The 28,000-nt window shown below is 38.8% G+C and overlaps 1 protein-coding gene across 4 annotated transcripts in view; it reads left to right on the top strand.

Moving 5' to 3' along the window:
* Positions 1–28,000, top strand: part of TMEM39A (transmembrane protein 39A) — a 36,869-nt gene that overhangs the window by 3,596 nt on the left and 5,273 nt on the right. For 2 of the 4 annotated variants that reach the window (XM_034957152.3, XM_003825143.5), the window contains exons 3-7: positions 5,823–6,045; positions 11,534–11,617; positions 16,871–17,025; positions 25,963–26,311; positions 27,078–27,265. In XM_034957152.3, coding sequence (XP_034813043.1) covers positions 5,823–6,045; positions 11,534–11,617; positions 16,871–17,025; positions 25,963–26,311; positions 27,078–27,265 — 999 coding nt within the window. The remainder of the gene's footprint in view (positions 1–5,822; positions 6,046–11,533; positions 11,618–16,870; positions 17,026–25,962; positions 26,312–27,077; positions 27,266–28,000) is intronic. The other 2 variants (XM_063602902.1, XM_034957154.3) reach the window with 1 other exon arrangement.

The following is a 28,000-nucleotide window of genomic DNA, read 5'->3' as shown; positions in this document are numbered from 1 at the left end:
ATTTTCTGCCAGCTAATTTCTCCTTCCTCCCTGAAAAAAGTTTTTCTCTTGTCTTGATTTTAATTTTCAGAGCTAGCAATCAGTACTACTGTATTTTCAGGCCTGTCTAATGGTATTTATGCACTTTTGTTTTCTAGGCCTGACCTTTGTCCTTTTTTTTCCTGACTTTCCAATCCCTCTTCCACCCAATCTTTAAAATTAGTTCTGATCTCATCATTTCAGTGGAGCTCTCCCTGAAATTCCAGTTTGAAGGGATTTTTCCAGTCTCCGATTCTCATACTAATTTTTAATCCGAGTTTTGTTTATGTATGTATACAGAGTAACTAGTTTATGCTAGAGTATTTTTTACCCTGCCGTTCGTTGGATTTCCTTATTTTAAAAATGATGGTACTGTTTGCATCATAGCAGGATGTTGAAATAAATGAAGTAGTAAATTGCAGTAACTTTAAAAAACTTTACTGAATTTTACAAAATTTCTACAAATAAGTATTATTTTATATACTTAAAAATAAGAATGAGAATATGCGAAAATGCTTTTGAAGAAAGGTACTATCTAATATAGGTATTGAGATAAAAGTTGTTTGCTCTTTGAGGTACATGCCTTAATTTTATTAATATATGCTATCAACTTATTGATTCAGTACTTTCAAATTGTGATAGAAAATCTTAGCTGTCCCTAACTAGGATTCTAGCCAACTAAAAAATTCTAACTTTGCCTCCTAACTCTAGCAGTTCTTTGTTCGTTCTCTTTGACTTTGGCTTTGAGGATTCCTCTAGATAATTATGTTCTCTAGATAAAAATGTTCTTAGACTGTCCCATGAAATCCCTCTTCAGTGTCTCAGGGGTTGCTGTAGGAGGGCTTAGAAGGGAAAATGGATCAGGCAAGCCTAACAGTCTAGGCTTGAGTTTTCCTAGTCTTCTCTTAATTAGACTGACTCATTTTCCTATGTGTTTTAAATATTAAGATACTATGTAAAATATCATGAGGAAAGGAAAATAAAGTGTTCTGCTATTAAAAAGAACTGAAAGCCAATGAAAATGTCATTTGTAGATGCTTCTGCTTGCACTTAGAGTCTGCAGATGGTATACTGGGAAGAAGTAGGAACGTTCAGAAAATACCTCTGCTCTTGACTGGGTTTGGTATTCTTTTCTCTGCCTTCACTGTAGCTCTTCTATCCTGGTATTCAAGGTTCCAACCATGGTTGCTTTAATCTGCCTTTCTCTCCTCCTTTAACATATGTTTATTTAGCAATTAACTGGGGGGAGGGAGGGAGTGGGTAGAAGAAAGTATTTTCCAACATTTTAAAATGAAAGAAATAATTGTTTATGGTTTGAAAAGTCACCAAGACTATTATTGAGTGATTATTTGTGACATGTTTACCTGGAGAAATTATTTGGGGAAAAGAAAGCTTTATATTTCTTTCTTGGTGGGAAGCAAGCAGCTGGAATAATTTGTTATAAAAGACCTGGGGACGAGGTATGAAAACATGAAAGAACTAGCGGATAGCTTATAATATAGTTTTAGGAAGGATATATAGAAAGAAGGAGTGTCCAGATGAGGAGAACTCACTTCTGGAGTGTCTATACAGTATTGGAGGGAAATAGATAATTGCTTCAATATTACATACTTTTGGATGATACATTTGATTCTGCAAGACAGACATAGGTCAGCTGGAGAGGAGAGAATTTTTCCCTGTTTGGTAGGTGCTTGTGGTCTGATTGGTGAAGTTAAACTCTAGAATGTCAAGGAGCTAGTTTGGTAACACAGTCAAGGTTGAAATTGTAGTTCCTTGTCCTGCTGTCCACCCTTGGGGAGCAGGGATTTGTTCTTGCAACAGTGTATTTAAAGTATTATCCTTTTAAAAAAGGAAGATATATTGTGTATTTCTGGATTTCTTAGAGAGTTCCTGATTGAGGGAGAATCTTATTTGAGAAGAACTATTGTTTTCTTTGCTTATTCCTTGCATATACTTTGTTAATAATATCACCTGAACGTGTCCAAATGACCACTGCTTTCCCTATCTCTTCTATTCCTCTTTATGCCTTTGAATCTTTCTTCTTTCATCCATTTGCTTCCCTAAATTCTGCTGCTTGCTGGCTCCATACCAGTCAGTCTCAGGCCTGCTGTGTTAACCCTTTGCCACACACAGACTTTATATGCAAGGACAAAACACAGGTGTTCAGCATAAACCACATTGTTTGTATAGACAGTTTAGGCACAGTGAGCCACTCTAGTTATTTAGGGAAAGTTTATATCACTGTAGGGAACTGTTTACTAGTCATGGTTCCCAGATGTAAGCCTTGTAAGCAGGCCTTCCTAAGAGTAGCTATGTTGAACACCTGCTTTCTTTTTGGGAGTCTAGAATTTTGGTACTGCTAGAAAGAAGGTGCCCATGTGGCCAGCCCCCAATAAAAACCCTGGGCATCAAGTCTCTAATGAGCTTTCCTGGATGAGTAGCACTTCACATGTGTTGTCACAACTCATTGCTAGAGAATTTATATGGGTTCTGAATAGATTCTTAAATCTATTTTTATATTCTTTTTTTGTTTTTGTTTTTGAGATGGAGTTTCACTCTTGTTGCCCAGGCTGTAGTGCAATGGTGCTACCTCAGCTCACCGCAACCTCCGCCTCCTGGGTTCAAGCGATTCTCCTGTCTCAGCCTCCCAAGTAGCTGGGATTACAGGCATGTGCCGCCACGCCCGACTAATTTTGATCCACCTGCTTCGGCCTCCCAAAGTGCTGGGATTACAGGCGTGAGCCACTGCGCCTGGCCCTATTTTTATATTCTATTAGAGGAATAATGCTTACATTTTTTCCTAAATAATACCTCTGTGACTGATTTTCTGAGATATATTGACAATCTGTTTATTTTAGTTTTAAAAATGATCATATCTCTTCTCAAGTTTTCAACTTTGTAGATCAGATAGAGAAGACATAATCTCATAGATTCTTTTTATATAGAAGTACTTTTTTTCCACTGATGCTCCAGATCTCTAGATCCCGTTTATTTTATATATTTATTTATTTTTGAGACAGAGTCTTGTTCTGTCACCAGGCTGGAGTGCAGTGGCACGATCACGGCTCATTGCAACCTCTGCCTCCTTGGTTCAAGCGATTCTCATGCCTTGGTCTCCCGAGTAGCCAGGATAACAGGCACACGCCACCACACCCAGCTAATTTTGTATTTTTAGTAGAGACGGGGTTTCACCATGTTGGCCAGGCTGATCTCGAACTCCTGACCTCGTGATCCGCCTGCCTTGGCCTCCCAAAGTGCTGGGATTACAGGCTTGAGCCACCGCACCCAGCCAGATCTCGTTTTATTTGACCTTGGTCTATTTGTTTTCTGGCTTGACGTTTAATAGTCAAAGCTGTATAGAGTATGATAAGTGTAGGTCTTTTCTACTTTGTTTTGAATATCTTTTTTGAGGCCCAGCATTTTATTGACTTTGTTAATGGTAAAAACACATTTGTCTACTTCACTTGGGAAAAATTCTCTAAGAACCTTTTAACCCTTAAGTCATAACAAGTAATTTAGCATGTGTTCCCCCTTAGTGTATTTTTGACTGAAGGGAAATAAGAATTTTTAGTTTGTCTGGAGTAGAGGCTCGTAATCTTGTAACTTCTCATCAGAGTTTTTAATTTCATAAATCAGCTGGAGTGAGGGAATAGATTGGCTTCTTGTTGTAATCCTCTTCATGCAAGTCTACCAACTTGTAAACTTCAGAGGCTGCCTTTCATGTTGTATTTTGTGGAATGGTGCCTCCTGGAGTTTTTACAGTGCTATGGCCCACCTCAAAGACTGATTTATGATTGAGCAGGTATGGTTCTGAGACCTACTGGTGGTTCACAATGTGTTACTTGGTAGGCTTGCTCTGTTGGAGTATACTCTGGGAATGAGAAGAAGAAACTTATAATCTTTTCCATACCCTCCTCCCCCAGTTCCTGTTCTTCCCTTCTAGGTCTTCTGAGTTTCTGCCATAGTATTCTTAACTGTTCAGAATCAGCAGAGTTCATATTCCCATGAGTCACTTAAAGTACTGTAACTGCTACATACCAATTTCTATATTTGGAAATTTTAGAGTAGAATGGTAACGTGAATTTTGTTCCTTCTCTCAAATCTTCTTTGGAAGTATCTAAGCCAAGCTTCTTTTCTTTGGTCTGTAAATAATAGTACATCCTTAGATCTCTGTAAGTATTCCCAGGCATATAAACAAAGGAGACTTTTCTCTTACTTCCATCTTATACCTTTAGATAGCCCAGCTATTTCTGATGTGTAAAAGAGCATGGAAGAAAGAACAATAAGAAGATAGGGATTAAAATCTCTGCATCTTTTTGTGTTTTAAGGGATATCTCTCTTTTTCATAACTGTATTGGTCTACTGCCTTCTCAACCTAAGGTACATATTTGCAGTGAATTAAGAAAAGTATAGTCTCTGTTCTTAAGATTATGTTCTGGTAGACAACACATAGATGCATACAAAAAATTGTGTAACAATATGAAAAGTACAGTAATAAAGGTGTAGTTAGGTATTATGGTGGCACAGAGGAGAGATGAATCAGTTTTGATGGAGTGAGAATAAGCTTCCCAGAGAATGTGTTTGAGTAGCTTAAAAATCTTGAAGAATTGAGTTAAAAAAAAGTTTTGAAGGATTTTGTCAGTACATATGTATGTGAGAAGTTAAGGAAGGTGATTATGGAAGGTGATTAGTACATTTAAAGGGAATAACGTGCAAAAGAGCTTGTATGTTCCAGAAAGCAAATAGCGTAAGTATCGTATAGGGTGCATGTGAAGGAGTGATGAGGTGAAGCTAGTCTGTTAAGCTGAGGGACCTCATAGGGCTACTAAAAATTTTTGGCTATTACCCCACTGGTAGTAGAGAGCCATTAAAGGTTTTTAGGTAAGAGTAACACTATCAGAGTTTTACCTTAGAAAGATCCCTGAAGACAGGTTGGAGAGTTTGGTGAAAGTGGAATTGAGTATAGGAGGATTACTGCAATAGTTTGGTGAAAATAGTGAATGCTTGAACTAAAGCAAATGAGTTTAAAGAGGAAGGTACAGTTTGGACAAAGTTTTATAAAGTGGAATCTAGGAGAATTAGAGAGTGATTGGACATGGAGAGGCAGAAGAAAAGTTGTGTTTTTTTTTAAATTTTTTTTTTATTTTGAAATGGAGTCTCGCTCTGTCACCCAGGATGGAGTGCAGTGGCATGATCTCGGCTCACTGCAACCTCCACCTCCCAGGTTCAAGTGATTCTCCTGCCTCAGCCTCCCAAGTAGCTGGAATTACAGGTGTCCACCACCATGCCTGGCTAATTTTTGTATTTTTAGTAGGGATGAGGTTTCATCATGTTGGCCAGGCTGGTCTTGAACTCCTGACCTCAGGTGTTCCGCCCGCCTCGGCCTCCCAAAATGCTGGGATTACAGGTGTGAGCCACCACGCCTGGCCAAGAAAAGTTTTAATATGACTCCCAGGTTTCTGATGTGGGCAGCTAACTGAGTGGGCCATGAACTTAGGTCAGGACTATAAGAGGGAAGAACACAGAGATGTCCAGTAGGGAGTTGAATAATGTGTCTGTAATTTAGCAGTGAGCTCTATGGAGAGAAATTATAGTCTTCATCATGTAGGAGATAATGGAGGCCATAGCTGCATCTTAGATCACTGACAGAAAGTGTGGAGGGAGAAGAGAAGAGGATCCCAGGATGGAGTCTTGTGGGGAAAGCAGACAGTGAAGGGGTAGATGGAGGAGACAGCAGGAGCCCTTTATGTTCTGTGATACTGGAGGTTATCACCATTTGAGTTAACCATAGTTTTCTCTTTCAGGAATGGTAGTGCTATTGGCCTTCCAGTCCCACCTATCACAGCCTTAATCACCCCAGGTCCTGTTCGTCATTGCCAAATTCCTGACTTGCCTGTGGATGGGAGCCTACTCTTTGAATTCCTTTTTTTCATCTACCTGTTGGTTGCTCTTTTCATTCAGTACATCAACATTTATAAAACAGTGTGGTGGTATCCTTACAATCATCCTGCTTCTTGTACATCACTGGTAAGTCTTACTCAGACTTTAAGTTCTTCATGTTACTTACCCAAGAAACTACCTGGAAAGCCTTTCTGTAGAAATTGTTTTTCTTAATAATTTTTCTTTTAATAAAATGTTTTTCTGCTAGGCCACAGATTACTTTCAGAAATAAAATTTCATGATAAGATGGTTAAATTATAAGTACTACCAGAGGAAGTAAAAATATAAATGAAAATGCAGAAAACATTTAAATAATTTTTTATAATAATATCACGGAAAGGTTTTGGTATTTAGTTTTCTCTACACCATTTTAAATTTGTAAGTATAAGGTGTCAGTGTTACTACATTCTAACAACTCTACCCTTTTAATGGCTGAATTAGGATAGTGGTAGCTTCTGTAACAAATAAACTCTGAGGCAGTTGTCCTGGTTGCCAGGAGTTCTTCAGGGGACCCAGGCTGATGGAGATTCTACTGTCTTCCAACATGTGACCTCCAAGGTGGCTGTGGCCCATCCCTGTCAGCCAGAAGGGGAAAGAGCTTAGGGCAATGTAAAGGACAGTTTCTTATGGGCCAGGCTTACATCATTTCCACACATGTCCACTCCTAACTACAAGAGAAGCTAAATATAGTCCTTTAGCTGGGTACATAGTGAACTTAAATAAAATTGGGAAATTGGGAAGTGAAATTGAGAAACTGGCTGTGTTTGCTGAAGTACATAAAAATATATTGTAGGTTTCTTCTGTTCTCTTTCCATTTATTAAGAGTACCATGATAGGCCGGGCGTGGTGGCTCACGCCTGTAATCCCAGCACTTTGGGAGGCTAATGCGGGCAGATCACGAAGTTAAGAGATCGAGACCATCCTGGCTAACACGGTGAAACCCTGTCTCCATTAAAAATATAAAAAATTAACCGTGTGTGATGGCAGGCGCCTGTAGTCCCAGCTACTTGGGAGGCTGAGGCCGGAGAATGGCATGAACCCGGGAGGTGGAGCTTGCAGTGAGCCGAAATCGAGCCACTGCACTCCAGCCTGGGCGACAGAGCGAGACTCTGTCTCAAAAAAAAAAAAAAAAAAGAGTACCATGATAGTCTTGATGCAGAGAAGTTCACCATAGATGGGTACATAAAAAAATATTGGTAAGGCCTGGGCATGGTGGCTTATGCCTATAATCCCAGCACTTTGGGAGGTGAAGGCAGCAGGATTGCTTGAGCCCAGAAATTTGAGACCAGCCTAGGCAACATAGTGAGACCTTGTCTCTACAAAAAATAAACAAAATTAACTGGGCATGGTAGTGCACACTTGTGGTCCTAGTTTCTGGGGAAGCTGAAGTGAGGATTGCCTGAGCCCAGGAGATCAAGACTACAGTGAGCTAAGATTGTGGAAACTGTACTAAGGCTAGTCGGATGACTTGACAGATAGGTTGTTGGCAATGGCAGATTTGCATGAGTGATAGAGATAGGCTCTAGGCGAAAGAAGACTATTGTCTTATATATGTGTTTGGGACTAATAAAGATTAGAAAGCCTCCCTATCATGGTGAACATAGAAAGGAAATGTGGGCCACAATCCTTAAGATAGTATGGAAAGAGAATAAAAATTTTTGTTTTAAATATTTGTATCATTTGGTTGTTCCTGGTATTAAAAATTTTCTTGCTATATTGACCTCCTGTCTACTTAATATCATGTGATGAGAATGTCAGTTTCTGTGTTGAAAAATTGCAATGGTATAGTGCCAAATTTTTTTTTTGTCTTTTTTTCTTATCTGGATTGAGAGCTTATTGAGTGTAGGAACTGTACTTCATTCATCCTTTTTGGCCATGGTGTTTTAAAAGGAAGAAGTTGGATTGGATGTTCTTTAAGGCCTTTTACAGCTATATAGTTCTATAAATAAATACTCACTATCTTAACAGTGTCAATAATGAACACACATTAAAATATTTAGTAGATTATTTACAAGTATTATCTCATTTGCTCTTTATAAAAATGGGTTGGTACCGTTATATGACTCCCATTTTATATATGAATGTAAGACAAAATGGGTAGGTACCATTATATGACTCCCATTTTATAAATGAATGTAAGACCTATAAACTGGTTCAAAAATCACATAGCGGCATAGTGAGTGCCCAAGTCCAGACCAATCTACTGTGCTTTACTTCCTGTTTTAGTCCTATATTTATTCTGTAAGTGCTTCTTGGGTAGTTCATTATAAAATTTCTACTTGGGTTGACATTTCCCTGGAAACTTCTCATTTGTTGAATTTTCAGTCTCATCGAAGAGTTCTTTGCCCAATCTAACATATCTGACTATAGTTCTTTAAAAAGTCACCTACAAATACTGCCTTGAAACAGGGAGCCAGTGTTCTTGTCATAATCAGGAACCTGCTGTTATAGCTGCTGACTCCAGAATTAATGCTTCCTTTGCTTTGACCCTTACCACCAAAAATGGATGCCTTTTGCTACCTTTCCCCCTAACTTCACTCACTTCTATTCAAGTTTTATATGATGCCTGTGGTTGACAGAACCTAAATTGTATCTAGAGTCTGAGTTGCAAGAAAGTTTGGAAATGTCATTTTTAGCTTTCCAGCCTCTGCAGTAGAGGAACGCACACTTAATGGAGGTTGTAGAGTAGATTGGCTCACTTATCTGATGCACATAATCTTTGCTAACACAAAGCTTAAAATTGGATTGTGAAGCCAAGAGTAACATGTGAAATAGCAAATAAGAGTTTAGCCCATGAATCTGAAAGGAGCCTGTATCAGTGAGTTGTTCAAAGATAGATTGGACTGTTATTTCCCATCACTGAAGGTATTGAAGCGTGGAAGGTGGTTACCTGGTCAGGAGGCTCTAGCAAGGACTTCTGTCCCAAATATGTGGTCTGTCTTTTAAGTTTTCTTCTATTATGAGTGTCTGGGTCAGATACTCATAATAATTTTGTCAGATTTATTTATTAGGTTTTTATTTTTCCATTTCAAGACCTTAATATCAAAAAGAAAATGTGGACACCTGAATATGTGAAATATCATTCTAGCTGTCAACCAATTAACTGAATGAGTCTTAACCCTAAGAAACATAAAAGCTAGAAGTAGTAAATATTCAGAATAGTCAGGAATAGAGGGCTCTGATTAATCAAATATTCTGGGTTACAAAGAGTTAATCATAAGCACATTACCGTTTTCATTGATTTGGTTATAACATGATTTGCTTAACAAAAAGATGTATTAGGCACTTAAATATTTTGATTTTTTTTTTGAGACGGAGTTTGGCTCTGTCAGCAGGCTGGAGTGCAGTGGTATGACCTCTGCTCACTGCAACCTCCTCCGACTCCTTGGTTCAGTGATTCTCCTGTCTCAGCCTCCCGAGTAGCTGGGATTACAGGCATGCACCACCATGCCCAGCTAATTTTTGTATTTTTAGTAGAGACAGGGTTTCACCACATTGGCCAGGATGGTCTTGATATCCTGACCTCGTGATCTGCCTGCCTTGGCCTCCCAAATTACTGGGATTACAGGCGTGAGCCACTGCACCCGGCCAATATTTTGATTTTTAAAAATGTCTTAGATGGACTGGTGATGCATTAATAAGACCCAGACATCAGCCAGGGGTCGAGTGAATCTGCATGCATTATTTTGGAGGAGTAGGGTAGGCAAGGAGGAGTCCCAAAAATAGGAGGGGATAAATACTGTTAGAATCCATTATACTTAGAGAGGGAGAAAAGGAAATGATCTAAGGAGTGGCAAGCCACTCTTGACATTCTGGCTGTACTATCTCTAAAATGTATACTAAATTTGGCCACTTAATTCCATCTCCATTGCTACTCACACTGTTCAGTCTGTTATCATTTTTCACTCGAATTAAAAGCAAGAGCTTCTTAACTGATCTTGCCCCACTACAATAATTATCTCACTCCAGCCTTCTTGCTGCTTTTTAGACACACTAGGCATAAATTTTCCTGTCTTAGGGCCTTTGTGATTGCTGTTTCTTCTGTCTGGGGCCCTTTGTCCCCAGAGCTTGTAATGCCAGGTGCCTTTTTGTCATTCAGCTCTCAGCCCAAATACCATCCTCTCAGAGATAGCCTCCCTAACCACCAGTTTAAATGGGCTCTGCACCTCCTTCTTAGTCATTATTTGTTACTGTTTTATTTCTTACAAGCAGTTTTAACTATTTAAAATGCTTTTGTTTGGGAGCTTGTTTATTGTCATTACTTGCCCTGCTTCTCCAAACAAATTTATTGAAGATATGGGTTTAGCTGCCATAACAGGGTGGCTAAAACAAAATAGAAACTTATTTCCCTGTTTAATAAACGTTTAGGTGGGTGATATAACATCATCATGGCAACTCTTTGTATTTATTGCTCTTCCATCCCCAATATGCTTCTTCCAAACCGTGGTCCAAGGCAGGTACTCTAACTCCAGTTATCATATCTGACCAGCAGGAAGGAGAAAGAAAAGAGAAAAGGGGACAGCTCCTTCTAGAAGAGTATGGCTTAGAAGTTGTGCGTATTACTTTTTCACTCATCCCTTGGCTAAAAGTAGTTTTTGCAAGGGAGGCTGGAAAATGAACCTTTAGCTGGCTAGGAGTCAGTGCCTAGTTAAATTTTATGGTGATGCCGAAGGAACGAATAGTAATCTCTGCCATTTCCTTTCCCTCTGACACCACAGTAGAAAGTAAGACCCCGGAGAGCAGGAACCTTGGCTGTCATCTTCCACACTGTATCTTTAGTGTGAAGGAGAGTACCTGGTGCATTGTGGATGCTATGTATAGATTTATTAAATTAAGTAATCAAGAAATTTAATGTTTCATTCTGGAAGGAATTGTGGAAACCTACAGACCTTTTGATCATCAAAATGAAAATACATCCTGATTTTGGTGGTTCCTGGGATATTGTTGCTAAAGACTTTTCATTTGCTTATTACCACAGTTGTATATACAGATTTAGAACTAGAAGGAACTGTAGACAGCATCTAGGTAATGCTATTATTTTTTAGAAGAGACCAAACATAAGGCATACTTCTAAATCAAACTAGGAGAAACACTAAATGAGTATAATTGATGTACCATCTAGTAGAGAATTTAGTAGATGCCCAATTAGATTAACTTAAGCTTGTGTAAGAGACCAACAACAGTAACTTCTGAAGACTGAATCCCAACTGATCTATTAAGTTTGACACATTATAAATATGCCATTTTATATAAATTATTCTTGCCATAATTCTGCAGGTTATAACTTGTTAACTCAAAGCTGCAATCTTTTCCTTTTAGTACAGTAATACTTTTGAAAAGGGAGAGGAATACATTGCAGGTAGTTTAAAATAGTGTTTAAAAACTTAAAGCAATTTGTTATGAAAGAAGAAGTAGAAGGTACGTAGTCTCTTCAAGATCTCTCATATTCCCATAATCTGTAAGGGTGTGGAGATCTAAGGAAGATCTTTTGAGGGATAAACCTCTATTCTTGTAGTAGTGCCAGCTGAATACACATCATATTTCTTTCTGATGTAGTTATTTATTTCTGTTGTAGAATTTTCATCTCATTGATTATCATCTGGCAGCATTCATCACAGTGATGCTTGCGAGGAGGCTTGTATGGGCTCTCATCTCAGAGGTAACAGTTCATTCACTATATTCTATCACATGTAGCTAGAGTTAGTTACTAGAATGGGTGCAGGTTAAAAACGTGACGTGTCCCCATTTAATGAAACAATAAATTACTTTACTGCCATGTGAGTTCTGCCAGTACTTTAAAAAATGTTTCCCTGCAGTGTAATTTTTTTAAATTCAATGTCAAAAACTGTTAGAAAATTCATTCGTAGGGTCGGAGCTTGTGTTCCGCTACTTTCAGTACAATTTAAACAATTTAAATAGTTTCAGTAAAAATAGGATGAATTTCAGGTAACTATTAATACGAAGTGTTATCTGTACACATACAATTGCACCTAAAACATTCAGTTCCAGATAATATTCACTTGATACTGTTTATATATACCATTTGAGAAGATTGTTAGCAAGAAACATTTATTTGAGTTTCTTAGAATTTTAAAAACCAGTGAGTATCAGAATTCGTATAGGATTAATCTGAAGATTAGAATCTAAGTTTAGTGAGCAGAATGAGAAAGAATTAGAACATTAAATGATCTTTTTAAAATTAAAAGTTGTTGACAGAGCTAGGCCATTGGTATCATTTTTCTTTCCTTTTTTTTTTTTTTTTTGAGACGGAGTTTCACTCTTGTTGCCCAGGCTGGAGTGCAGTGGCATGATCTCGGCTCGCCACAACCTCTGTCTCCTGGGTACAAGCGATTTTCCTGCCTCAGCCTCCCAAGTAGCTGGGATTACAGGCATGCACCACCACGCCTGGCTAATTTTGTGTTTTTAGTAGAGACGGGGTTTCTCCATGTCGGTCAGGCTGGTCTCGAACTCCCGACCTCAGGTGATCCACCTGCCTCGGCCTCCCGAAGTGCTGGGATTACAGGCGTGAGCCACCATGCCTGGCCTCATTTTTCATATATTTGTAAATCCCAATGAGGCAGGGAAATGTGCTTTCTTAAAATATTGTTATCTTGTGCTCTATAAGTGATTACAAAAACAAAAAATGTTAATTTAGCTGAAGTGGCTAATAATTTTAATCTTGGAACTTATAATTCAGTGTGAAATTTTAAATGAATAGTTACTATAATCACAAATAATTGAGAGTCAACTTCTTTTTCCCAAAACATACATGGAAGGTCTGTGTGTGTAAGCTCTGATTTTCAGGAACCCTATTTCTGGAAGCAGAGTAACTGGAAATACTAAGTCAAGATCTGAAAACCATTTGAAGTTAACCAAAAAGCACAGGTAGTAGGATTCCTTGTTTTTCACAGTAGGAACGTCTGTTTATAATCTTTTCTTTCAGAGTTTTTATTTAGAGGATGAAAATAGAAACTCACTTTTTGTTATATTGTGAAAGCATGTTCTTTCTTTAGAGGATCTCAGTGGAATTTTATGTTTTCATTTGTTAAAATAGGAAATGATTTTCTTTCATTCCTTCAGTTACTTGGACATGCTACTTGTACATGTCCAATTAGTATGCCCAGTTAGTGTGTAACCCTTCAAAACTGGGATTTCTACCTTGTTGCTGCAAAGATAACTTAAATGCCCTAAAAGTAGTATAGCAGCTTTTGCATAGCCTTAGTTGGAATAGGCTTGCAATTCTTTTTTTTTTGAGATGGAGTCTGGCTCTGTCGCCTAGGTCGAAGCGGGAGCACAGTGGCGCCATCTCAGCTCATGCAACCTCTGCTTTCCAGGTTCGAGCGATTCTCCTGCCACAGCCTCCTGAGTAGCTGGGATTGCAGGCGCCCACGACCATACCCAGCTAATTTTTGTGTTTTTAGTAGAGACAGGGTTTCACTATGTTGGCCAGGCTGGTCTCGAACTTCTGGTCTAAAGTGATCCACCCACCTTGGCCTCCCAAAGTGCTGGGATTACGGGTGTGATCCCAAGTGCCTGGCCAAGGCTTGCAGTTCTTAATGGGAACAGAATACTTAAGCTAAATTTAAACATCGTTTTATCAAACTCTTAATTCTATAACTTAATGTTCATCAGTAAGGGAATGTTTAAATAATTTTGGTACATCTACATAATGGAATAGCATACAGCCATTGACAACATGAAAATGTGTTTATGTATTGACCTCCAAGATGTTAAATGAAAAAAGCAAGGTGCAGAACAGTGTTTAAAATAAGACAGGAGGAGGGAACAAAATATATTTGCTTATATATGAATAAATTGTTTCCAGAAGGACATACAAACTAATAACAGGTTGCACAGTTGGTGGCTAGGAGACAGGATCAGCAGGTGGGAAGCTTTTCACTACAAGCACTGTTATATGTTTTGTGTTTTGAGTGATATGAATGTGTTGCCTATTCAAAAATTTAAAATAAGAGCTGTATAGTGATTTTCTTCCTAAAATATCTAAATTAGACGGATAAAACCTATCATAAATCATCTTTCCTTCCTTCCATTAAAATATGTTTTCCTCCTTTTTTTGCATATATCACAGAAAGGATCCCTACCCTGAGAAAGATCAATAATATTTAAGGAGAGGCTGCTGGTAATTAATTCATAAACGGAAATGCTATTCAGAGAGGACTACCTCTCCACGTAGGTAGAGTCTGTTTATTCACCTTCAGGCCAGCTCTGCCTGTCCACCTCCAGGCTAACTCTACTTCTATACTTGCTTCACAAGACTAGAAATAAATTTAGCTGTTTTTTCACCAACCTGAAGCAACTCTCTTTTTAAAAATTGTTTTTCTAGGAAAATAGTATATTTTATTGAAAAAAATTTGGAAAACACTAAAATATAAAGCAGGACATTTAAAAATTGCTCACAATCTCATTATTGAAGACCACTTTTTTTGGGGGGTGGGGGGCAGACAGAGTTTTGCTCTTGTCGCCCAGGCTGTAAATGGCATGATCTTGGCTTACTGCAACCTCCGCCTACTTGGTTCAAGCGATTCTCCTGCCTCGGCCTCCCAAGTAGCTGGGATTACTCCTTGGTTCAAGCGATTCTCCTGCCTCGGCCTCCCAAGTAGCTGGGATTACAGGCGCCCACCACCATGCCCAGATAATTTTTGTATTTTTAGTAGAGACAGGGTTTCACCATGTTGGCCAGGCTGGTCTCAAACTCCAGACCTCAGGTGATCCACCTGCCTCTGCCTCCCAAAGTGCTGGGATTACAGGTGTGAGCCATTGCACCCGGCCAAAGACCACATTTTGCTATATTTTCTTCTGATCTTCATATGCGTATGAAGATTTTATATTTACATTTATTTTACTATATTTGAGAATTATTTATATACAGTTTCATATCCTGTACTTTAAAATTAACATAATGTTATGAATATTTTTCTGCCCCTCACCTAGCGAAATCTTGCTTATCCTTTAGGTCTCAGCTTAAATACCGTTTACTAACACAAGCCATCTCTAGAATAGGATCTCCTGTTATTTACTTTCCATAGCAGCCTACTCTTCCTATAGCACTCATTACAATTAAAAAAATGATTAGATAAAAGTTTAATATTTGTTTTTCTTGATTAGTCAGCTTCATAAGCACAGGGGTTTTGTTTGTCTTGGTTACCACTGTACCCCTAGGACCTGGTAAAGGGTCTGTGACATACACCACAGTGATTAGCGGCTTGGGGCTCTGGAATAAGGCAAAATTAACAAATCCAAGCTCTGTGCTCTGATGACATTGGGCAGAAATAGTCTTTTTTATTTCTAACCCTGAACTTTTGAGAAGGAGGTAATAGAGTAACTCCAATAGCTTAAATAACTTTACTAAGCTTTGATATGTGAGGTAAATTGGCATGAAGGTATGTATCAGGGGAGTTATATGAAGCTATGTGCCAGGCTATGACTGAGAAGAGCTTGAGCCATCTTCACAGTTTGAGGCTTAAGCCGTTCATTATGGCATTTATTTAACTGCTGCTTTGCATTTTAAAGTAACTATATATTACGTATATATGCTGTATATATATAGTATTCAGTATACAGTATATTGCATATATGTTATAGGTACTCCATAATATGATCTGTAAACTAAGAAACGGATATATAGGAGGGACCTGAAAAGCTCCTTATCCCCTACCATGTACTGTTGACTCTAGATAATTTTTTTCTCCTTTTTGGGTTCCATCACTGCTCTCTTAGAGGTTATGGGGATCTTCCATTTTCCCCTACATTTTGCTCATTCTCTTCTCCCTAGTTCATTCAGAAAGAAAATGGCATTGCAGAGTAAGTTTTGACAAGTACTTACTATATTTAGTCGGTTTTAAAGATTTGCGATTGAAGAAGCATATTTGAATAGCTGTGATAAAAAGAATTGGAAGTGATTATGCATTATTTCCATGTTTGCAAAAGTTAAAAAAGAAACTTATTTATATAGGGATCTGTCAAAGAAGATCGGATTATTTTTTGAAACTTCACTAATTTATTAAACATTAATTCACCAAGCAAATTAGAGGTGAGGATTCAAAGAAAAATAAAAATATTGTTACTGCTGTTGAGGCCCTTTATAGTTTAGTGGGAAGTAAGACAGATAAATTAGTGTCTCTCCATGTTTATGTACATAAAAAATCAGGCCGGGCACAGTGGCTCATGCCTGTAATCCCAGCACTTTGGGAGGTGGGTGGATCACGAGGTCAGGAGTTAGGACAATCCTGGCCAACATGGTAAAACCCTGTCTCTACTAAAAATACAAAAATTAGCTGGGCGTGGTGGTGTACGCCTGTATCGCAGCTACTCAGGAGGCTGAGGCAGGAGAATCGCTTGAACCCAGGAGGCGGAGGTTGCAGTGAGCCAAGATTGTGCCACTGCACTCCAGCCTGGGCAACAGCAACAGAGCGAAACTTTGTCTCGAAAAAAAATAAAAATTAAAAATAAATAAATAAATAAAACACTGGTTAAGTTGTTAAAATATAGGTTGCTTGACTCAAGATTTTATTCCTTACCCCTTGAGAGGAAAGTTGTTAGGAGTTTACATGTCCAATTAGTAGCCCAGGTCATTCTGATGGAACAAAATAATGTGATCCGTGGAACATACTTTGAGAAGCTCCAATGTTAATAAATTAGATGATATAAAAAGACCTTAAAAGAGGTCTGTAGATGGCACTCTCGGGGTGCAAGAAGGAAACAACTGTGCCTGGCGAAGTCTGAATTTTCAATTATTACGAAGATAAGGTGGGATGGGGCAGTTTTTCTTTTATTTCACTTTTTAAAGACACATTTTAGCTTCCACTAAACCTATTAAGTTCTTACTTGAATTACAATGCTTTTGAAGAAGATCATTTATAAAATGTTCATTTTGGTGCTTCCAAACTTTCAGGCTACTAAGGCAGGTGCAGCATCAATGATTCACTACATGGTTCTGATATCAGCTCGCTTGGTACTACTCACTTTGTGTGGATGGGTACTTTGTTGGACCCTCGTCAATCTCTTTCGAAGCCATTCAGTCCTCAATCTCCTTTTCCTTGGCTACCCGTGAGTACTCCAGTTTTACCATGTTATTAGTAAATCTTTAGAAATTATTTCGGTCACGTAAATGATACTTTTAAGAGTGAAAAATGAAATTCTTCAAATATAAATGAAGCATTTAGAAAACTGGGAAATCCATGAGCATGGTGAACATATAATTTGTTTTCTAAACTGGAGTACAGTTGGGACAACAAGCATAAACCAGGACTGTCCTGGGAAACCTGGAATGTAGGGTGTGTTGCCAGTGGAGAATATTTTAATTATCTCTCTTCACCAAGTAAAGGCCCCTCTTGCTATCTATATTTGGGTAAACGGTAGTTAATTTTAGATGAATGCACTGGTTCGAAAACCAGTCTTACCCTTGGTTGGTCATATTACTTTGATCTTCTGTTTCCTGTAACAGAAGTACAATAAGTAGTCCTCCCTTATCCATGGTTTTGATTTCTGAAGTTTCGGTTACCTGCGATCAACCAAGGTCCAGAAACATTAAATAGAAAATTCCAGAAATATGTGACAAATTATGTTTTAAATTGTGTGCTGTTCTGAGTAGTATGGTGAAATTTCTCGCCATCCCATTTTGTCCCACCAGGATGTGAATCATCTCTTTGTCCACCATGTCTGTGCCGTGCATGCTACCTGTCAATTAGTTGCTTAGTAGCGGACTTGGTTATTAGATGGACTGGCATGGTGTCACAGGGCTTGTGTTCACGTGACCTTTATTTTACTTAATATGGCTCCAAAGTGTAGTTATGCTCACAATTCAGGTATGCCAAAGGAAAGCTGTAAAGTGCTTCCTTTAAGTGAAAAGGGAAAGTTCTTGACTTAGTAAGGAAAGACGAAAAATCATGCTGAGGTTGCTAAGATTTACTGTAAGAATGAATCTTCTATCCATGAAATTGTAAACAGTATATTGTTATAATTGTTCTATTTTATTATTAATCTCTTAATGTACCTAATTTATAAGTTAAAACTTTATTGTATGTATGTGTATATAGTATAGGAAAAAACATAGTGTATGTAGGGTTTGGTACTATCCATGGTTTTAGGCATCCACTGGGGTGTTGGAATGTCTTCCTGCAGGTAAGAGGGTCTACTCTATGCCATATTCAAGTGCTGTAGACATGTATATATATTATTATGATTGTAACTAACATTTTATTACAAAACCTTTTAAACATTCAATAAGGTTGAAAGAATTTTACAGCTATCACCAGTGTAATCCTTACCCAGATGATTCTGCCTATTAATGTTTTACTATAATTGTGTAATACTTATCTGTCCATCTCTCCATCCCTCTATCCATTAGTCCATCTTACTTTTGATGCATTTCAAAGTTAAATTTCAGACCTCAGTTTGCTTCCTCCTCAATACTTCAGCATGTGTGTATCATTAACTAGAGCTCGATATTTGTTGACAGCTTTCTTTTCTTTTGAGGTTAAATTCATATAAATAAAATTCCCGCCGGGCGCGGTGGCTCAAGCCTGTAATCCTAGCACTTTGGGAGGCCGAGGTGGGCAGATCACCTGAGGTTAGGAGTTCGAGACCAGCCTCGCCAACATGGCGAAACCCTGTCTCTACTAAAAATAAAAAAATTAGCAGGGCGTGGTGGCACGTGTCTGTAATCCCAGTTACTCGGGAGGCTGAGGCAGAAGAATCACTTGAACCCAGGAGATGGAGGTTGCAATGAGCCAGAGCCAGGATCGCGCCATGGCACTCCAGACTGGGCGACGAGCAAGACTCTGTCTCAAATAAATAAATAAATAAAATAAAATAAAATAAAATTCCCAAATCTTGTGTATATGGAGTTTTGTTAAATGTGGACATACCTGTGTGACTTAATCCCCTGTCAAGACTTCAGAGCGTTACGCATACTCCACAAGATTCTGTCATGCCACTTTCCCATCAAACCCCACCACTGTCCAGAGACGGTTGCTTTTTTTTTTGAGACAGGGTTTTGCTCTGTCATCCAGGCGGGAGTGCAGTAGAGCGATCTCAGCTCACTGCAGCCTTGACCTCTCAGGCTCAAGCAATTCTCCCACCTCAGCCTCCCAAGTAGTTGGGACTACATGTGCACACCACCATGCCCCGCTAATTTTTGTTTTGTTTTGTTTTGTTTTGTTTTGTTTTGTAGAGACAGGATTTTACCATGTTGCCCAGGCTGAGGAGTAAGGTTTTTTTGATTCCAGAGTCTTTGTCTTAATCATTACTGTATCAGTAGTTCTCAAAATGTAGTTTCTAGAACAGCAGCATCAGCATCACCTATAAATTTGTTAGAAATTCTCAGAATCTACCCCAAACCTACTGAAATAGAAACTGGAAAGTAGGACCTAGCAAGTTGTGTTTTAACAAGCCCTCAAGGTGATTCTGATGCATGCTCAAGTTTGAGAATTACTGCTTTATATTATTTATGGTGCTGAAGTGTTAGCGTGAATTTATGTGGGTAATTACAAAGTATAAAATCAAGTCATAATTAGAGATTGTGCTAATAAGGATGACAGGAACAGTCTTTCTATTGGTTATACTATAGTAGGTCTGATTACATTGTTTAAACAGTTATTTAAGTCACTCATCAACTGAATTCATTAATATTACCCTTGTTTTCTACAAAATGAATTATCTGTTACGAACATTTTTCATGACTCTGATTTCATATGAGGAATATATTTTACATGAATTGTTTCTATATTTATAGATTAATATTTCAGCCATTTGAGTTGAAAATAAATTTTTAGTCATTCTCCTTACTGGTTGAATCAGAAGATTAACTGTATCTGATTTGAACGGCTAATTATGGGTATATTGAAGAATATTTTGGCCAAGTTTAAGAGGATTACTATTATCAGGATGGCTAGCAAACTTTTCTGTTTCAATTTAAGTATATAAAGAAACTTACTTACTCTTAGAGGCTCTCCACACCCCTTAAAACAATGAAATAATTATGTAATTTAAATACATTTTAGTTTTAAACATACAGGCATACCTCAGAGATGTTGTAAGTTCTGTTCCAGACTGCTGCAATAAAGCGAATATCACAATAAACGAGTCATGTCAATTTTTTGATTTCCTAGTGCATATGAAAGTTATGTGTACACTATACTGTAGTCTATTTTATTTTATTTTATTTTATTTTTTGAGACAAGGTCTTGCTGTGTTGCCCAGGCTGGAGTGCAGTGGTGCAATCACAGCTCACTGCAGCCTTACCCTCCTAGGATTGCTCAAGCAATCCTAGGGGACTGGGACTGTAGCCGTGTGCCACCATGCCTGGCTAATTTTTAAATTTTTTTGTAGAGATCGGGTCTCGTTTTGTTGCCCAGGCTGGTCTTGAACTCCTGGGCTCAAGTGATCCTCTTGCCTTGGCCTCCCAAAGTGCTGGGGTTACAGAGGGGAGCCATCATGCCCAGCCTTATACTATCTGTATTCTATTAAGTACATAATAGCATTATGTCTTTTAAAAGTACATATCTTAATTAAAAAATACTTGATTGCTAAAGTATGCAGATGAGCATTTGAGCCTTCAGTGAGTTGTAATCTTGCTGGTGGAGAGTCTTGCCTCAATGTTGATGGCTGCTGACTGATCAGGGTGGTGGTTGCTGAAGGTTGGGATGGCTTTGTCACTTTCTTAAAATAAGACAACAGTGAAGTTGGCCACATCAGTTGACACTTCCTTTCATGAAACATATCTCTGTAGCATGTGATGTGTTTGATAGATAATATTTTACCCACAGTGGAACTTCTTTCAACATTGAAGTCATTTCTCTCAAACCCTGTTGCTGCTGTAACAACTAAGTTTATATAATATTCTAAACTCTTTGTCATTTCAACAGTGTTCTCAGCATCTTTACCAGAAATAGATTTTATGTCAAGAAACAACTTTCTTATCCATAAGAAGCAGCTCCTTATCTGTTTAAGTTTGATTGTGAGAGAGTGCAGCCACATCTTCAGGCTTCACTTTTTTTTTTTTTTTTTTTTTGAGACAGGGTCTCACTGTCGCCCAGGTTGGAGTGCAGTGGTATAATCATGGCTCACTGCAACATCTGTCTCCTGGGCTCAAGTGATCCTCCCACCTCAGCCTCTCAAGTAGCTGGGACTACAGGTGTGTGCCACCACACCCGGCTAATTTTTGTATTTTGTTTTTTTGTAGAGGTGGGGTTTTGCTATGTTGCCTAGGCTGGTGTCGAACTCCTAGGCTCAAGTGATCCAGCCTCCTTGGCTTCCCAAAGTGCTGGGATTAGAGGCATGAGCCACTGCACCTAGTCCAGGCTCCACTTCTAATTCTAGTTCTGTTGCTTTTTCTTCCACATTTGCGGTTGCTTTCTCCAGTGAAGTCTTGAACCTCTCAAAGTCATCCATGAGGGTAGGAATCAACTTCCTCCACATTTGCTCGTGTTGACATTTTGACCTCCTCTCATAAATCACAAATGTTCTCAATGGCATTTAGCATGGTGAATTGTTTCCAGATGGTTTTCAGTTTACTTTGCCCAGATCCATTGGAGGAATCTCTATTTAATGCAGAAATAGCCTTACAAAACGTATTTCTTAAATAATAAGATTTGAAAATCAGAATTACTTCTTGATTCATGGCTGCAGAATGGATGCTATCTTAACAGGCATAAAAACAACAATCTCCATCAGAGCCTTTGGTGACTAGGTACACTGTCAATGAGCAGTAAGTACTTTTTTTTTTTTTTTTTTTTTGAGATGGAGTCTTGCTCTGTTGCCCAGGCTGGAATGCAGTGGTGTGATCTCAGCTCACTGCAACCTCTGCCTCCCAGGTTCAAGTGATTGTCCTGCCTCAGCCTCCCAAGTAGCTGGGACTACAGGTGCATGCCACCATGCCTGGCTAATTTCTTTGGATTTTTAGTAGAGTCGGGGTTTCGCTATGTTGGCCATGCTGGTCTCGAACTCCTGACCTCAGGTGCTCCGCCTGCCTCAGCCTCCCAAAGTGCTGGGATTACAGGCGTGAGCCACCGCGCCCAGCCGTACATAATATTTTTAAAGGAATCTTTTTTCTAAACAGTAGGTTCAACAGTGAGCTTATTCAGTAAACCATGCTGTAAACAGATGTACTGTCATCCAAATATGTTGTTCTATTTCTAGAGCATTGGCAGAGTAGATTTTGCATAATTCTTAAGGATGGTAGGATTTTTGGAATGGTAAATACGCATTGGCTTCCACTTAAAGTTACCAGCTGCGTTAGCCACTAACAAGAGAGTCAGCTTATCCTTTGAAGCTTTGAAGCCAGGCATTGACTTCTCCTCTCTAGGTATGGAAGTCTAGATGGCATCTTCTTCCAATACAGTATAAGGCTGTTTTGTCACCCTTGAAAAGTCTGTTAGTTTAGTCACCTTCATCAGTGATCTTAGCTAGGTCTTCTGGATAACTTGCTACAGTTTGTACATTCACACTTGCTGTTTCACATTGTGCTTTTATGTTATGGGACAGCTTCTTTCCTTAAACCTCATGAACTAACCGCTGTTAACCTTCATACGTTTCTTCTGTAGCTTTCTCACCTCTCTGGAGGTTCATAGACTTAAAAAGAGTTAGGGCTTTGCTCTGGATTAGGCTTTGGTTTAGGGCAATGTCGTGGCTGGTCGATCCAGACCGTATCAGCAAAACTTTCTCCATATCAGCAGTGAGGCTGTTTGGCTTTGTTACCATTTGTATGTTCACTGGAGTAGCACTTTTAATTTCCTTGAATAACTTTTTCTTTGCATTTACAATTCGGCTAGCTAATACAAGAGGCCCAGCTTTCAGCTTGTCTGGGCTTTTGACATGTTTTCTCACTAAGCTTAATATCCACCTTTTGATTTAAAGTGAGAGATGTGTGATGTCCTTTCACTTGAACACTCGGAGGCCATTTAGGGTTATTAGTTAGCCTTATTTCAATATTCTTGTGTTTTAGGGAATAGGGAGGTCTGACGTGAGGGAGAGAGATGGGGGAATGTCTCATTGATGGAACAATGAGAACAAACATTTATCCATTAAGTTTGCTGTCTCATATGGTGCAGTTTGTAGTGCCCCAAAACAATTACAGTAGTAATATCAAAGATCACATTTCGCATAACAGATGTAATAGTAATGAAAAAGTTTGAAATATTGGGAGAATTACCAAAATATGACAGAGACACAAAGTGAGCACTTTGGAAAATGGCACCCCCAGATACGCTTGATGCAGGGTTGCCACAAACCTTCAGTTTGTAATAAATACAGTATCTGGGAAGCACAATGAAGTGAAATGCAATAAAATGAGGTATGCCTGTATTTGCCTTCGTTACTTTTAAGAAGTTGTATAATCCACCTTTTATCTAAACTTCAATTTAAAAATCAAAAGTGCGAGAAATTTAAAATACTAGATTATGACAATAGCAACATATTTAATTTCCTGTTTATTCATAGGTTAAACTAAGAAAGAGGCCCTTTTCTGCCTCTTTTTCTTACCCCTCAGTTCTCAAATAGCTTCTCATTAGGGTGAATTAGTCTAAAGTCTAACAGTTGTGGTTCCTAAGTGTATCTTGAATTGGTCCAATGCTCTCCATAGTTTTTACTATTGCATTATCAACCTTCATCTGGTCTTCTGATAATCCATTCTTGTTCCCCTCCATTTCATTTTTATTGTAGCTAGAATGATTTTCACAATGGGAAATTTAATCATGTTACTAACCCTCTTTAAAATCCTTTAATGAATTATTTTCTTTACCTCACAAAGCCCTCCATTGTAGAGCCCAGTATGGGGATAGGGCAGGTCGCCTCACCCATAGAATGAGGGCCATGCAGTTATGTGGCAGTGAGACTACAAAGGAGGGTAAAGAATTGGGGCCATCGTTACAATCTACCACACACTCCAGCCTCTTATCCCCACCTCTACACCTACACATGCAGCTTGTGTTTTGGCAGCATTGAACTTCTGATGACCTGCTCTAGCCATCACAAATATGCACATGTGAGAGATTTTTGTCTAATACTTCTTCTCTGGCTGGGTGCGGTGGCTTACACCTGTAATCCCACCACTTTGCAAGGCCCAGGCGGTAGGATCACTTGAGATCAGGAGTTCAAGACCAGCCTGAGCAATATAGGGAGACCCTGTTTCTACCAAAAATAAAATAATTAGCCGCGTGTAATGGCATGCGCCTGTAGTCTTAGCTACTTGGGAGGCTGAGGCGGGAGAATTGCCTGAGCCCAAGAAGTTGAGGCTTCAGTGAGCCGCGCTACTGTACTCCAGTCTGGGTGACAGAGTAAGACCTTGTCTCAAAAAAAAAAAAAAAAAAAAAAATTAGAATTAATACTTCTACTTCTACCCACTCTTGTCCTCCCAAGGGCACATTCACAGTAGATCCCAGAGCTAATGCTAAGAATGTTCTTAATTAGTAACATCAGTTCTCCCTCTGTAGAAAACTATGGATAAGTGTCATCTGTTCATTTTGTTATAAAATGTATAACTAAATATCTTTTTTTTTTTTTTTTTTTTTGAGAAGGAGTTTCACTCTTGTTACCCAGGGTGGAGTGCAATGGTGCAATCTCGGCTCACTGCAACCTCCACCTCCAGGGTTCAAGTGATTCTCCTGCCTCAGCCTCCGAGTAGCTGGGATTGCAGGTGCGCGCCACCACACCCAGCTAATTTTTGTATTATTAGTAGAGACAGAGTTTTACCATGTTGACCAGGCTGATCTTGAACTCCTGACCTCAGGTGACCCGCTCGCCTTGGCCTCCCAAAGTGCTGGGATTATAGGCATGAGGGACTGTGCCTGGCCCTAAATATCTTTTTATTTGCTATTTTTCATATCTGAATTTATGTGCATGAAATGACCATTTAATTTATAATACCTAGGTCACAATGTGGAAATTACTTAATGAGGACTTGAAGTATTTAAACAAATTTTAAGGAACCAACAGTTGGAATACTACAAGAAGTTATCAAAAGTCTCAAAAATGTTCACTTCTTTAACCAATTAATTTTACTTGTAGAAATTCATTTGTACTTCCAGAATTTTTTTTTGTTAATGAGAAGTTTATTGCATACTTAAACAGTGTTACAGCCACTATCTGAGGTACCAGAGTTACAGCAGTGAATTAATTACGTTGAAATCTCTGGTTCATAGAGCTTAAATTGTAGTGAAGGGAAGATTGACTAAGAAAGAAAACAAACAAAACTACCCCCAAAGTTAAAAATCGAATAAACATGGTAAGATCTGTGGAGAAAAATAAGCAGGAAAGGAGAAGTAGGGTCGCCTGTGGGAGTGGGATGAGTGATACAGTAGGGAGGCAGGAGGGCCCCCTACTAAGAAAGGGACGTTTGAAGTAAAGAACAAGCTGTACTAAAATGACCAAACGTACACACGTGTTGGGAAAATCCTTAACACATTGTTATTTATAGTAGTGGAAAATAAGAAACAGCCTGTTTCCAACAAGAGAGAAATGGGTAAATTATGGTATTTCTATATGAGAATACTATTGTATCTTTAAAAATTTCTATAGAAAAATATTTAGACTTGAGAAAATACTCACTACACAGGGAAAATACTCAATATACACACATGCACACATACAAAGTTTAAACAGCAGGATACAAAACACATGGTACTGTATGAAGCCAAACACAAAAGGAAAAAAGCATATGTAACTATAATACAAAGTTTACAAACTTTATATTGGAAATATGTGCATCTAGTTATAGAAATGATTATTGCTAAGTGATGTGTGTTTTGCCATTGTGGTTTTTCTGTAGGTTCTTAATAATCTACAATGAATGTGCACTGCTTTTATGGAAAGAAATTGAAGAGCTCCCCAGATAATGAATTTACTATCAGCAATGTCCCTCTTGAGTTATGTTTACTCCTGCGGGTCCTGACTATTTTATTGACCTAAGTTATAAGTTATATTGACGTAAGTTATAAGGTGTGATTTTAGGTGGTATCTGTGGTCTCATTTTCACACTTTGTTTTACAGGTTTGGTGTTTATGTTCCTCTTTGCTGTTTTCATCAAGATAGTAGAGCTCATCTTCTTCTCACAGACTACAACTATGTGGTTCAGCATGAGGCAGTGGAGGAAAGTGCCTCGACTGTGGGAGGCTTGGCCAAATCCAAAGACTTTCTCTCCTTGTTGCTGGAGTCGCTAAAAGAACAGTTTAATAATGCCACACCCATCCCCACCCACAGTTGTCCCCTATCTCCAGACCTCATTCGCAATGAAGTAGAATGTCTGAAAGCAGATTTCAACCACAGAATCAAGGAGGTTCTCTTCAACTCCCTCTTCAGTGCCTACTATGTTGCATTTCTCCCCCTGTGTTTTGTGAAGGTAAGTGGTTATCTTACTTTTATGTGCTTCCTGGATTTGTGTGTGAATTACATAAACTGGGTATTTCTTGTTTAATCCCCCTTTTCTCTGTCTCCCCTTTGGCAGCCTGGATGGTGGAGTTCGGCTGCATCTGGAGTGCACTAATACCGCTCCTGGTTGGCGGATAGGTATTTCCATATATGTGATGCACCCGTGGTGGTTCCCTCTTTTTTTCTTTTTTAAAGTATTTTTAGTTTCTGGGGAGAATCAAAATGTACTTATAATAGAATCAGTCTGTAGTAGCTTAAGAGGACCAAGGTTTCAGTAAAACTCAGCCTACTGTGGTTGATCTTAACATGGTTATCAGGAGTTTCCTTGAATTTAATCTAACCCTTATCTAAACTTCAGTTTACTTTAATAGAAAAGAAAAATGGTCTGGATGTCACTTGGGCCCAAAATCTTTTGGTACATTTTAGTGCCCTTTCTTCACCCATTCAGAAGTACTTCTGCAGCTGGAATGGTCCTTCAGAGAACACTCAGTTCTTCTAGAAAGGAGACACTTAAAATATAATTGCCTCTCCCTCCCATCCCTAACTCATACAGCCAGAAAGTCAGGTTGAAGGTTTGTGGAGGACTCTGCTCTTGAACTTTTCTGCACGGACAGCAGGACCACCAGTGCATGTGTGACTCAGTGTGGCATTTGTCTGCAGGGCATATGTACACCAACCCATCCCTGCCTCTTTTTACCAGTGCATGGATCATTTCTCTCTCTTCTGATCTCTTCCAGAGTACCCAGTACTATGACATGCGCTGGTCATGTGAGCACCTCATTATGGTGTGGATCAATGCTTTTGTCATGCTCACCACGCAACTGTTGCCATCCAAATACTGTGATTTGCTACATAAATCAGCTGCTCACCTGGGCAAGTGGCAGAAGTTGGAACATGGGTCCTACAGCAATGCTCCACAGCACATGTGAGTAAGCTAGAGGGTAAAACCATGTAACACTTTCTACATGCTGCTGATCATGTTTATTTGCTTTGTATGTCATTCTTGTTCTTGGCTTTGAACATTTAATTTTTAGTTTTTGTCTTACATGGATGCTTGTCGTCATGCTAAACTGAATACAAGGGACATTAACTCATTTCCACCACCACCCCAGCTCCTTAAATGCGTTCTACCTTTCAGCTGCCCAGTCACTCTAGTGTGTGTAATTTGTCTCCCAAGCAATGCACTTGGCGTTCTCTTTCAATCTTACCCCTTTGCCCGAATTCAAAGAGTCATATATTTTATTTCTTTTTAGAAGACTTTAAGATTTGTCTTCTCATCTTCATTGCCACAGCTGAGTAGTTGCTAGCTATTCATCTCACACTTAGCTGGAATATGATTCTCTCATTTTTTCTTTCTAATACATGCAGTTTTGTTCTAGTAATTTTCCTTACCTGTACTTTTTTACTATTATTTTCTTTCTAAACTCTCTACTGAATATTTCCCTGCTTCTCCTGTGTTTAAGTGAGAACTGTGCCTGACTGAGTTCTTTGGAAGAATTTTTCTCATTGTGTCCCCCTTATCAGTCATTACTCCACATGGCTCCTATGATCCAAAATGGCTAACATTAGGACCGTTTTATTCTGTCACTTCTGAGTCCTTCATCATACTTTTCTTTCAGACCCAAACCATCTTCATCTTCCCCCTTTTGTAATTTGAACA

The sequence above is a fragment of the Pan paniscus genome, chromosome 2, assembly GCF_029289425.2.
Source record: "Pan paniscus chromosome 2, NHGRI_mPanPan1-v2.0_pri, whole genome shotgun sequence".
Lineage (NCBI taxonomy): Eukaryota > Metazoa > Chordata > Mammalia > Primates > Hominidae > Pan > Pan paniscus.
The sequence above is the reverse complement of the archived record's forward strand: the minus strand, read 5'-3'. Positions and strand labels throughout refer to the sequence as shown.